This window comes from Sapajus apella, unplaced genomic scaffold (assembly GCF_009761245.1).
Source record: "Sapajus apella isolate SASKATOON/1434 unplaced genomic scaffold, GSC_monkey_1.0 scaffold3, whole genome shotgun sequence".
NCBI classification, from domain to species: Eukaryota; Metazoa; Chordata; class Mammalia; order Primates; family Cebidae; genus Sapajus; species Sapajus apella.
The window spans coordinates 1,586,700-1,600,779 of record NW_022436943.1 but is presented as its reverse complement, the minus strand read 5'-3'; the positions used below and the strand labels follow the sequence as shown (position 1 = coordinate 1,600,779).

Here is a 14,080-nt window from a genome sequence, read left to right as displayed (position 1 = left end):
TTACAAGCGGAGATGGGAGAGGCCCCGAATGTCCAGAAGCATTTGTATTTATTGGGTATAGGGTAGGGGGCAGTGTAGTGAGGTCATCTTAAGAACAGTGATAGGGTGTGCAATAAACAATTATATGTGCGATAAACAAAGGGTCCACCCCCATTAGGTCACCCAGGCAAGGATGTGGGCCGTGTGCATCAAGGGGTCCACTTCCATTAGGTCACCGAGGCAAGGAGATGGGCTGTGCACAGTGAAGACGGTGCAGTGTGCAATATCTCTTATCTAGGGGCAGGCTACTTATAAGGAATTCTATAGGAGGATGCTTTGAGCAGCAACAGAGCTGACAAGGTCTACAGCCACCTGCTGGCAGCTTCTAGTGATTTCTATAGGAGGATGCTCTGAATCAGCACAGTAGCTAGAGAACTGACAAGTTATGCAGTCACCAAGGTGCAATATACCGGAGGGGTTTTAAGCCCTCAGATGTTTGTGGAATTGCCGGTCTGAGGGCAGCCTTCCACAAGAACTGTACGCAAGGTACTACAATTCCTTTTTCAAGAGGAGAGGCTCTTGCTGAAGCCTGCCATACAGCGGGTATCTTTACAATACTGAATGCTTCACCTGGGCCATAGATTCTTGTCCTAGTATAACTATTTTCCCTTAAATCATGCTCTGCACCATGCCTGCTCCAGACATTCCTCCGACTATAAGCTGCTTATTCCTTAATTCATGCTCTGTACCGTGTCTGCTCTAGGTGTTCCTCTGACTATGAACTAAGATATAATTTTATATATATATGGAAATAACTGAGTAGTAAGATATTCTTCAGACACTTATTGTTCTGACCATAAACTAACATATGATTACATATAAAGGATTATATAAAAGAAGTAACTGAGTAGTAATACTGTAAACTAAGATATTCTTCAGGCACTAATTGTGCTGGGGATCTGCTTAGCTCTCCTGCCTTGGTGCCCAGATAGAGGGTTACCCACACTTCAAGGTAGATATAGCTGCCTCCAGAATCATTGAATGCAGATCATTCAAGGCAGGAAGCTAACATTATTTTATATTTTGTATGAGTTTGCAGTTCAAAATTTGTAAGTCAACACCAGGATATTTGGTAAATCAATACACCTAAAAATAGCAATAGCCAACTTACTGAGCACTTTACTTTGTGGCTGGCTCATTTAATACATCACCTTTTTGAATTTTGCAATAGTCTTAGACAATTCATTCTAGCATTATCCCCATTTTACAGACAAGAAAGCTAAAGCAGGCTGGGTGTGATGGCTCACACCTGTAATCCCAGCACTTTGCACTCCTCATCTTTTTAGCCTCATCTGTATCCCTGCCTTCAGAGCCACCTGGCCTCTTTTTAATTCTTACCTTTCTGAGGCATATTGTAGGATCAGTTTGCTTCTTAGTTTAATTACCCACAGGTACTTTTCTCTGTTCTACTAAGGCTACTCATTGCTACTTGTTCATCAGATATTCATCTTTCAAAATTTAGATGATAGCTCTTGATTGTTTGAGAGCTGCCTATTTGGCTCTTGTCTTTTTACTTTTTTTTTGTTGTTGTTGTTAGTTTAGGGCCTTAAAATAATGTCTTAACAGTCTTTTGGGGGACTTCAGTGGGGGAACAGAAGTAATCATATGGTTTGACTCCTTAATCTTTTACTTCCACAGATACATACAGATTATTCTTATTAGTTCGTCTTTTAATATGTACATCCTAATTACAGAAGTGATCATAAGCTGACTGCTGAACACTGGAAAGTTGACACTGAGGGAAAGGACTCAATGAGTCTTAAAGAATTACATCGGGCAAGAAGGTTGGTGGAAAAATAATTAGGATTAGCCTGGGCAACATAGTAAGACCCTGTCTATACACAAAAAACAGGTGTGGTGGAGTACATGCCTATAGTCCCGACTACTCAGGAGGCTGAAATGTGAGGATTACTTGAGTCCAGAAGCTCAAGATTACTGTGAGTTATGATTGCACTACTGCGCTCCAACCTGGGCAGCAGGGTGAGACTCTGTCTCTTAAAAAGAAAAGCAGTAAGTTTAATGATGCGCCATAGGACTAAGATTATGTGTTAGGAGTTGATATTTTTCGGAAAAGTGCTAGGAGGGTGATATAGTTTGGCTGTATCCCCATCTTGATTTGTAGTTTCCATAATTCCCACCTGTCAGGGGAGGAACATGGTAGGAGGTAATTGAATCATGGGGGTGGTTACCCTCATGCTGTTCTTGTGATAGTGAGTTCTGGATGGACACGGTGGGAGGTAATTGAATCACTAGGGTGGTTCATGCTGTTCTTCTGATAGTGAGTTCTCAGGAGTTCTGATCGTTTTATAAGCAGCTTTCCCCCTTTGCATGGCACTTCTTTTTCCTGCTGCATTGTGAAGAAGGAGAAGTTTGTTTCCCCTTCCACCATGATTGTCAGTTTCCTGAGGTCTTCCCAGCCATGTGGAACTATGAGTCAATCAAACCTCTTTTTCTTTATAAATTACCCAGTCTCAAGTATTTCCTTATACAGCATGAGAATGGACTAATACAGTAAATTCATACCAGTAGAGTGGAGTGCTGATATAAGGATACCTGAAAATATGGAATCTACTTTGGAACTGGGTAACAGGCAGAGATTGGAACAGTTTAGAGGACTCAGAAGACAGGAAAATGTGGGAAAGTTTTGAACTTCCTAGAGATTTGGAAGGCTAAGAAGACAGGGAGATGTGGGAAAGTTTGGAACTTCCTAGAGACTTTTGAACTTCCTAGAGACTTGGCTTTGATTAAAATGCCAACAGTGATATGGACAATGAAGTCTAGGCTGAAGTGGTCTTGATTGGAGATGAGGAACTTGTTGGTAACTGGAGCAAAGGTAACTCTTGCTATGCTTTAGTACAGAAGTTGATGGCTTTTCGCTCCTTCCCTAGAGATCTGTGGAACTTTGAACTTGAGAGTGATGATTTGGGATATCTGGCGGAAGAATTTTCTAAGTGGCAAAGCATTCAAGAGAAAGCAGAGCATAAAAGTTTGGAAACTTTGCAGCTTGACAATGTGACAGAAAAGAAAAACCAGTTTTCTGGGAAGAAAATCAAGTTGGCTGGAAAACTTTGCATAATGAGGAGCAGAATGTTAATCACCAAGACAATGGGGAAATGTCTCCAGGGCTTGTCAGAGACCTTCCTGAGAGTCCCTCTCATCATAGGCCAGGAGATCTAGGAGGGAAAGATGGTTTCGTGGGCTGGGTCCAGGGCCCCCCTGCCATGTGTAGCCTTTGTACTCTGTCCCAGCCATTCTAGCCATGGGTAAAAAGGGCCAAGGTAGAGTTCAGGTTGTTGCTTCAGAGGGTTGAAGCCCCCAGCCTTGGGAAGTTCTACATGACACTGGTCCTGAGAGTTACATAGAAGACGAAAATTGAGGTTTGGGAACCTCTGCTTAGATTTCAGAGAATGTATGGAAATGCCTGGATGTCCAGTCAGAAGTCTGCAACAGGGGCAGAGCCCTCATGGAGAACCTCTGCTAGGGTATCCTGATGATGTGATGAAAAAGAAAAACCAGTTTTCTGGGGAGAAAATCAAGCTGGCTGGAAAACTTTGCATAAGTAATGAGGAGCAGAAAGTTAATCACCAAGACAATGGGAAAAATGTCTCAGAGCCCCCACTTAGAGTCCCCACTGGGGAACTGCCATGTAGGCTGTAAGAAGAGGGCTACTGTCCTCCAGATCCAGAATTGTAGATCCACTGACACCTTGTACCATGTGGCCAGAGAAGCTGCAGACACTCAATACCAGCCTGTGAAAGCACCCAAGAGGGAGAGCTGTACCCTGTAAAGCCACAGGGACAGAGCTGCCCAAGGCTGTGGGAGCCTACCTCTTGCATCCAGATATGAGACATAGAGTAAAAGGAGACCATTTTGGAACTTTAAGGTTTAATGACTGCCTTATTGGATTTTAGACTAGCATGGGACCTGTAACCCCTTTGTTTTGGCCAGTTTCTCCATTTGGAATGGATGTATTTACCCAGTGCCTATACTCCCATTGTATCTAGGAAGTTACTAACTTGCCATTGATTTTACAGGCTCATGGGCAGAAGGAACTTGCCTTGTCTCAGATGAGACTTCGGAATTGGACTTTTGAGTTAATGCTGGAATGAATTAAGAGTTTGGGGGCGTCTCAGAAAGGCATGAGTGTTTTCAAGTGTGAGAACATGAGATTTGGGAGGGGCCAGGGTAGAATGATATGGTTTGGCTGTGTCTCCACCCAAATCTCACCTTGAATTGTAGTTCCCATCATCCTGATGTGTTGTGGAAGGGACCCAGTGGGAGGTAATTGGATCATGGAGATGGTTACCCTCATGCTGTTCTTGTGATAGTGAGTTCTTAGAAGATATGATGGTGTTATAAGCAGCTTTTCCCCCTTTGCTCTCTCTCCTGTCGCCTTGTGAAGAATGACGTGTTTGCTTCCCCTTCTGCCATGTTTGTAAGTTTCTTGAGCCTTCCCAGCCATGTGGAACTGTGAGTCAATTGAACTTCTTTCCTTTATAAATTACCTAGTCACGAGTATTTCTTCATAGCAGTCTGAGAATGGACTAATACATGGGAGGAACCTAGCAGTGCATTATTCTATATTTAATTTTATTATAAAAATTGGTAATTATTTTTAGATTATTATATTGGTGGTACAGTGCATTTATATATCAATTGCAGTAACTTAGGGATACCCTCTTTCCTTCTTCTAGTGGACTATAACAGCAAGATTTGAATAAAGGAATATGTGAATACTTAGTAAAGCATTTTTTAAAATATGTTTTTTTTTCACTATCTTTGTAATTGTTCTTTTGACTCATGTCAGCTTTCTATATACCCTATAAAAACATTGTACTCTTTTTCTGAGTTAAGTTCTGTATAAAGTTTAGCCAAATTCTCAGAGTTAAGTACCTGGAACAGTAACTACAGTTATTTTGGTCTCCGTAAGTAACAATAATAAATAGTGACTTGCCTTAAGCCGTCATATTACAAGGTAAGGTATGCCCATGTGAAGCCACATTTTATTTAGCTTATTTGCTCTTTTTGTTTCACCACATTGCTTTCCTAATAGTAGATTTCTTTTCACAATTTCTGAGAGAAGCATTCCTGTAGAACATAATGTGAGTGGTGACCTGAGTTGTATAATGTTAAGACAGTAATCCCTCTGCCTTTCTATTGCTCACATTTGGGGCATTTTATAATTTCAGTTTGATGGTAGAGTGGAAAGAAACTAAGAAACTACTTTTCTCTATTTGATATCAATATCTATCAAGAGATGAATATAACTTTTGTATAAAAATATTTTCCTTGTCAAAATCTGAGCTTTTAGCACTAAAAACAAATTACTTTATAAAAAACTTTTCTTAAGGAGAAATTGTGACATAATGATGTTTTAGTTAGTAAAACAAATTTGATACCTGAGAAATGTAATGTTATTAAAGGTATCGAACTATATTCTTGATTGTTGTTGTCTAAATCAAGGTGCTTTATATAGGTATATAAGATTCTTCTTTTTTTTTTTTTTTTGCTTTGAGACAGAATCTTGCTCTGTTGCCCAGGCTGGAGTGCAGTGGCGTAATCTCGGCTCACTGTAACCTCTGCCTCCCGTGTTCAGGCGATTCTTGTGTTTCAGCCTCCTAATTAGGTGGGATTACAGGTGCTCAACACCATGCTTGACTAATGTTTGTATTTTTAGTACAGATGGGGTTTCACCACGTTTGCCAGGCTGGTCTCAAACTCCTGAACTCAAGTGATTCTCCTGCCTTGGCCTCCCAAAGTGCTGGGATTACAGGCATGACCCACTGTACCTGGCCAAGATTCTTATTAGATGTTTCAGAAAACTTATAATGATTCTTATATATAACATCTATGAAGTATTAATAAAGAGCTATTATTTATGATTCAAGGTAGATTACTAAGTTTTAGAAACTGTAAAAAAATCTGTGTTATAAAATAATTTTAAAGAAAGTCATTTGGTCTATCCATATTCTTTTGCTTTTGTGTATTTCCAGAAACTAATTCAGATTTTTGATTCTGAACACGATGAAGAACTCTTTAGAGAACCTTTTAGTAGCTCTTTTGTGTTGACTATGATATAGATTTTCTACATTTCTTTTGAAAAATTGGTAGAGAATGAGAGTTTCACCCTTAGGGATTGAGAGCTAGAGGAGGGGAGGGTATTATTAAGTTCTAGTTCTGTCTCATAATCTAACATAGTGATTGGAACAAGGTAAATTATTCACTGATTATAGCTCCCTGCAACCACAGTAGATGTTAAATAGAGTTGCTCAGCATCCTTTTTAATAAAGAGAAATGAGATCCAGGCTTTGCCACTTTCTGTCTTGGGCCTTTGCAAACTCCTAATTTCTCCAATCCTATTATTTTATTGTTTTACTTTAAGTTCTGGTGTACATGTGCAGAATGTGGAGGTTTGTTATATAGGTACATGTGCAGAATGTGGAGGTTTGTTATATAGGTATACATATGCCATGGTGGTTTGCTGCACCCATCAACCTATCATCTACATTAGGAATTTCTCCTAATGCTATCCGTCTCCCAGCTTCCCACCCCTTGACAGGCCCTGGGATATAATGTTACCCTCCCTGAGTTCATGTATTCTCATTGTTCAACTCCCACTTATGAGTGAGAACATGTGGTGTTTGGTTTTCTGTTCTTGTGTTAGTTTGCTGAGAATGATGGTTTCCAGCTTCATGCATGTCCCTGCAAAGGACACGAACTCATACTTTTTTTATGGCTGCGTAGTATTCCATGGCATGTATCTGTCGCATATTCTTTATGTAGTCTATCATTGATGGGCATCTGGCTTGGTTCCAAGTCTTTGCTATTGTGAACAGTGCTGCAATAAACATACATGTGCATGTGTCTTTATATAGTATGATTTATAATTCTTTGCTTATATACCCAGAAAAATGATATTTCTGGTTCCAGATCCTTGAGGAATTGCCACACTGTCTTCCACAATGGTTCAACTAGTTTACATTCTCACCAACACTGTAAAAATGTTTCTATTTCTTCACATCCTCTCCAGCATCTGTTGTCTCCTGATTTTTTTTAATAATCGCCATTTTAACTGGTGTAAGATGGTATCTCAATGTGATTTTCGTTTGCATTTCCCTAATGACCAGTGATGATGAGCTTTTTTTTCACATGTTTCTTGGCTGCATAAATGTCTTCTTTTGAGAAGTGTCTGTTCATATTGTTCACCCACTTTTTGATGGAGTTGTTTATTTTTTTTCTTGAAAGTTTAATTTTCTGTAGATTCTGGATATTTGTCCCTTGTCAGATGGATAGATTGCAAAATTTTTTCCAATTCTGTAGGTTGCTGGTTCACTCTAATGATAGTTTCTTTTGCTGTGCAGAAGCTCTTGAGTTTAATTAGATCCTATTTGTCAATTTTGGCTTTTGTTGCCATTGCTTTTGGCGTTTTAGTCATGAAGCCCTTGCCTATGTCCTGAATGGTATTGCCTAGGTTTTCTTCTAAGGTTTTTATGGTTTTAGGTCTTACATTTAAGTCTTGAATCTGTTTTGAGCTAATTTTTGTATAAGGTGTAAGGAAGGGGTTGGCTAGACAGTTTTCCCAACACCATTTATTATATAGGAATCCTTTCCCCATTGCTTGTTTTTGTCAAGTTTGTCAAAGATCAGATGGTTACAGATGTGTGGTATTATTTATTTCTGAGGCCTCTGTTCTGTTCCATTGGTCTATATCTTTGTTTTGTTACCAGTCCCATGCTGTTTTGGTTACTGTAGCCTTGTATTATAGTTTGAAGTCGGGTAACATGATGCCTTCAGCTTTGTTCTTTTTGTTTAGGATTGTCTTGGCTATGTGGGCTCTTTTTTGGTTCCATTTGAAATTTAAAGTAGTCTTTTTCAATTTTGTGAAGAAAGTCAGTGGTAGCTTTATGGGGATAGCATTGAATCTATAAATTACTTTGGGCAGTTTGGCAATTTTCATGATATTGATTCTTCTTATCCATGAGCATGGAATGTTTTTTCATACTTTAGTGTCCTCTCTTATTTCCTTGAGCAGTGGTTTGCAGTTCTACTTTTGAGAAGGAGTTTCACTCTTGTTGCCCAGGCTGCAGTGCAATGGCATGATCTCAGCTCAATGCAACCTATGCCTCCCAGGTTCAAGCAATACTCCTGTCTCAGCCTCCTGGGTAGCTGGGATCACAGGCATACGCCACCACATTCAGCCAATTTTGTATTTTTAATACAGACAAGTTTTCACCATGCTGGTCAGGCTGGTCTCAAACTCCTTACCTCAGTTATCTGCCTGCCTTGGCCTCCCAAAGTGGGATTACAGGTGTAAGCCACTACATCTGGTCTCCAATCCTTTTTTAAATATATGTAGAATGAAAATAGTAATATCTTCTAAGGATTATTTTGTGTATGCCGAATAAATAAAATAGGCACCATGCAAGGGAGTCAGTAAGTGCTCAGTGAATGTTAAGTAGTATGGTTACTATTACTGATACTACTACTGCTGCTACTACGATGATAATGATTGTATTAGCATTGTTGGCATCATTTAATTTTCTGAGATATTAAAATTTTCTGAGACATGAATTTAGAGAATCTGTTAAAAATGCTTAAAATGCATAAATATACAGCATTTTAGATACCATTTAATAGGTGTAATGGACTCCTTAAAGTGTGCTATAGACCATCGGTTTAGAACTCATTCTCAGAGGATAGTGGACATCTCTTCAAATGGACACCATACAGGTGGCAAGTATTGGAAAATAGCAACCAATCAGTATACAATTATATAAAGACAAAATACAAATTGGCAAATTAATAGCTCCGAGTATTAGTTTGTTTTCATACTGCTGTAAAGAACTGCCTGAGACTGGGTAATTTATAAAGGAAACATGTTTAATTGACTCACAGTTCCACATGGTTGGAGAGGGCTCAGGAAATTTACAATTATGGCAGAAGGCAAAGGGGAAGTAAGTCCCTTCTTCACATGGTGGCAGGAGAGAGAATTGCCAGTGAGTGAGGATGTGCCGTCCTTTTAAAACCATCAGAGTTTGTGAGAAGTCCCTCATTATCATGAGAACAGCATGGGGGAAACTGCCCCCATAATCCAGTCACTTCCCACCAGGTTCCTCCCTTCACACCGTGGGTTTATAATTCAACATGGGTTAGGGTGGGACACAAAGCCAAATCGTATCACAAGGGTTGGTATGGGACAAGATATTTCTCAGGATAACGTCCTCCAACCATTTGCAAATCATTTAATGTGCTTGTTAAATATCAGAATCCTGGCCACAGCTCAGGATGACTGAATCATAATTTCTTTGCGATATTATGAGTCTCCTTGAATACCCTAAAGTGTGAAGTCAAAGGTTTTAGAATAATATTTAATACAACTATCGTAGAAAGTGTATGATATTCTTAATTATTCAAACATAGTTGAATATCAAAAGCAAAGGATGAAATATATTTAACCAAAGTGTGGAAAGGGGAAAAGAAACGAAATTATGTTGGTGGGTTTTTATGAATAGTTGGCGAAATGAGTGATAATGTCTGTGATAGGATCAGATTATGCTAAACACCATAGGTCTTTCACATAGTAACTGTTTTCCTCTGGGCAAAAATTAGTTACTTTCTCTAATCTATTGTATCCTCATCTGTAAAATGAAGATAATAATAATAGCTATAATATAGGCCTGTTGTAAGGACTGAATGTGATAATGTACATAATACATACTTAAGTCCTCAGTAAATGTTAATTGATTACAGTTAATTATCATCATCATCATCATCATCATCATCATTATCACCATCATGATCATTGTAGTGGCGGTTGTCCGTACTGTCAGTATCATATTCCTAAGGTTTCTTTGCCTTTGTAATTCTCACCTATCCTTAAGGATCAAAATGAGGTTCTCTCTTTTGATTACATTTTTCTAGCCATCTATTTATGGAAATTAGTCGTCTTCTGTGCTTTTATATCCTTTAGCAAGTAGTACATAATAAAGATATTAATACCTACTTCTTGGTTAGCTGATAAACATTCATTTGCTTCCTTTTTATTTACACAGAGCATGTAAATTTTATATATGAGCATTTTAAGTTAAGTATTTTAACACAGGAGCTATTTTGAGTTACAGACTGACTGACGCTAGTCTGAAAATTCAAAATCTGAAGTGTTCTAACATCTGAAACTTTTTGAGAACCAACATGACTCTCAAAGGAAATGTTCATTGGAGCATTTTGGATTTTTTTTTTTTTTTTGAGACAGAGTCTCGCTTTGTCACCAGGCACCAGGCTGGAGTGCAGTGGTACAATCTCGGCTCACTGTAACCTCTACCTCCCAGGTTCAAGCAATTCTTCTGCCTCAGCCTCCCAAGTAGCTGGGACTACAGGTGCGCACCACCACGCCCAGCTAATTTTTGTATTTTTTAGTAGAGATGGGGTTTCACTATGTTGGCCAGGATGGTCTCAACCTCTTGACCTTGTGATCTGCCCACCTCGGCCTCCCAAAGTGCTGAGATTACAAGCGTGAGCCACTGCGCCTGGCCGCATTTTGGATTTTTGGTTTTCACAGTAGGGATGCTCCACTGGTGAGTATATAATATAAAATCCAAAATCCAACAAAATCCAAAATTCAAGACACTTCTGGTTCAAGGTATTTTGGATAAAGGATCTTCAACCTGTATTTTGTTTCTGTCTCCTCATTTCATCTGACCAAGATATTGGGAGAAAAAGTTTTCTCAGATAGTTTTATGTTTAAATGTCTCCACCTAGGCTTGGCATGGTGGTGCATACCTGTAATCCCAGCACTTTGGAAGGCTGAGGCAGGCGGGTCACCTGAGGTCAGGAGTTCAAGACCAGCCTGGCCAACATGGGAAAACCCCATCTCTATTAAAAATATAAAAATTAGCCAGGCTGGTGGAACGTGCCTGCAATTCCAGCTGCTAGGGAGGCTAAGGCAGGAGAATTGCTTAAATCTGGGAGGCAGAGGTTGCAGTGAGCTGAGATCACGCTGCTGCACTCCAGCCTGGATGACAGAGACTCTGTGTCCAAAAAAAAAAAAGTCTTCAAAACTTGACTTATAAGTTAAATTTGTTCCAAAAATAAAAATTTTACTCTGCTTTTTAAAGCCAAATATAATTTTTAAAGCTGTCTCTTGTTTTCTTAAAAAGGATTTGTGTATTTCCTTTTATTTCTTGAGTTTGACTAATCAAGAATTGAGTAAGTATAGTTATGAGAGTTCAGCCCATTTATTTTAAATTTGCATCTTTCACCTCCGAAACACTAAACTATGAAACCTAACACAAATACTGTAAGAACATCTGAGGTAGATAGTTAAAGTATAATTAAGTTTAAATGCCTTGGTGAAGGAGTATAAAAATTATTTAAATTCAATCGGCTAGTACATTTGCAGTTTTCTTTTATTAGGTGTGAAATCTAAGAATCCCCTGCCAACTCTTGAGGGCTCAATCCAGAATGTTGAATTGAAGTACTGCAGCACATCATTGGTCAAATGTGCCTCTGGGACCGTGGGATCAATAAAAATTTGTGCCAAAGCCCCAGGTATGTGCAGCTGGACCGTGTAAAACTTTATTGCCTGTATAGGAGAATTGGCCTTGCGTTTTACAAGGAGCGTTACTGAAACAAGAATTTACTCATTGTTCCTATGAATCAGACGTTTTAAATTTTTACTTAAAATTTTTTCTAATTGTGCCAGGATGATACTTCTTGATATTAACAAATTAATTTTTATTTAGGGAAAAATTCTTAGTTTTATGAATGGTTATGAGGGAGAAAAATTAGAGTAATGCTTATTACACTTTTTGGGGGGAATAGGAGGTATATATATGTCACTTGAGATGAAATTAAAAAGTTGTTATTATAATGTAATTAAATAGGAGACCCAATTGTTTTTAAATTTTGGTTGTAAATGACTTTACCTTCCTACCAATATTTTATTTCATAATATTTTTAAAAAACTATTTGTGATTTTTTCAGTGTAAACTAATCTTAAGATAAGTTTCTAAAGGTACAGATTTCATTTAATTTTTAGAAGATAGTGTATTTAGTTGTTTGCTTTTATAAACCTTTCTGGACATGTTCTGTATTCATTAGCAAATATGAAAACTTAAGAGTTAAAAATGCTTTACATTTCATCAGATTCAATATAATTAAATGTATAGCTAAAATTATCAGATAAAATTGAAATATTATTGTTAGTGTATTTTAAAATCAAACAGTCTGAAGCTACTCATGTTCTGCTTTTATTGTTGTTTTATAAATATTTCTTTTCAGTTGATAGTGGAAAAGAGAAGTTGATACCCTTGCTTCAGGGTCCTTCTGACACTAAAGACCTTCATAGCACCAAGTGGCTCAAGGAGAGTAGAAAGCCAGAGTCCCTCTTAGCTCCAGATTTGATGGCCTTCACAATCCAAGTTCCACAATACATTGACTACTGCCACAATTCCAGTAAGAGCAAACCTACTATTATTCCTTTATTTTGCATTTTTTTTTCTAGAAAAGCTTTTAAGATTGAGCTTTTTTTTAAAAGCAATTTTTGTCAATTGGCATACTCTCAGCAGCTGTGCTTTTTCAAAAGTCAAAGGAAAAATATTTGTATCACTTTTATTTATTGAAATGTGTTTATAAATAATAATGATTTTATTTATATGACAGAATTTAGTGTTATATATAGTGGTTAACTTCAGATTCATATGTATAAGGAACAACTGAGTTTTAAAATATAGTGTATCATTATAATGCATATTTTCTTGGGATAGTAGCACTTTGTAATCCATAGTTTGTCATGTGTAAATTATGTTTTTACCTTCTGTAATTTTTTAGGAATGAAAAGATTTGATGGTAGAACAGAAAAAAATCTCAGAGGTCATTACCTCATTTCTTAGAGTTTAATTTTTTTCTGGTAGCACTTTGAATAGAATCTGTTTCATTTTATTCAACAGCGTAATAGCAAAGCTATACCTCTCATATTGAGAGGAGGTATCAGAAGAATCAATGAAGACTGAGAAAAGTAAAAAGTGTGATAGGTGGAGATCAGTATCAGCCATGAATTCTCTTAGCCAGTATGTAGATTAGCGAAGTCAGGGTGTTCAGTCAATGAGACTATCAATATGATAGTAATACGGACATTTGTTTTAAAAGATAGGTGGTCCACATATTCTCTCTAGAAGTAATCGGCCAGTTAGTAGTTTCAAATAGCTGCTTAAGAGTAGAGATTCATTAACATTATCCAACAATTCTGTAGTTTATAGAAAGTATATTCAGCACTAGTATGTTCAAGTAGAAACTATGAAAAGGTTTGTAATTAACTGAGCAGAGACTGTGTAGAGGTGAATTTGAATAAATCAGTGCACAAATGAATGTGTACAGGGACACAAAACATTTGAAAGATGAGTATATTGCAGTAATATTTGCAGCTGAATGGCTTCCACATTGGAAACTGGAAATTCGTGTTTGAAAGGTGAGTCTGAGGATGCTCTCTTTTAGCATGCTTCTAAGGACAGCACACCTCAAAAAAGATTTCAGCCTGATAAGAATGGGTATGGAGCCGTAAAGAACGAATGATTGGAGATGACTCCAGGATCAAAACTAGGGTTGTCCCTGTGGAGAAAAGATTTTATGAATCTTATAAGGCAAAGATTGGTAAAAACTTTATTAAAAGGCCTGACAGCTAATGTTTTAGGGCTTATGGCCCATACAGTCTCTATCTCAACTATTTATTTCTGCTGCTATAGCGCAAAAATAGCTACAGACAAGACTTAAATGAATGGATGTGACTGTGTTTAGATAAAACTTTGTTTATAAAAGTAGGAAGTGGGCCAGATTTGACCTATGTGGTTTGTCTAACACTTTTATAGAAAGAAGGGATTGGTGGTTAAATATCATGGCTTTGTTAATGCCTTTTTAATTAGGTTTCTTAAATATGTTGTTTAGTAAACTTCTTCATAGAATTATCCATATAGTAATTTTTGTTTTCAAATAATAAACTTAAGATGATATTAAAATGATCAGACCCATTAGAGAAATGCAAATCAAA

At 37.7% G+C, this 14,080-nt stretch overlaps 1 protein-coding gene across 1 annotated transcript in view; it reads left to right on the top strand.

Annotated features, from left to right (window-relative positions):
- Positions 1-14,080, top strand: part of VPS13B (vacuolar protein sorting 13 homolog B) — an 823,218-nt gene that overhangs the window by 252,293 nt on the left and 556,845 nt on the right. Inside the window, exons 18-19 of the mRNA XM_032247702.1 lie at positions 11,452-11,586; positions 12,319-12,656. Of these exons, the coding sequence (XP_032103593.1) occupies positions 11,452-11,586; positions 12,319-12,656 (473 nt within the window). The remainder of the gene's footprint in view (positions 1-11,451; positions 11,587-12,318; positions 12,657-14,080) is intronic.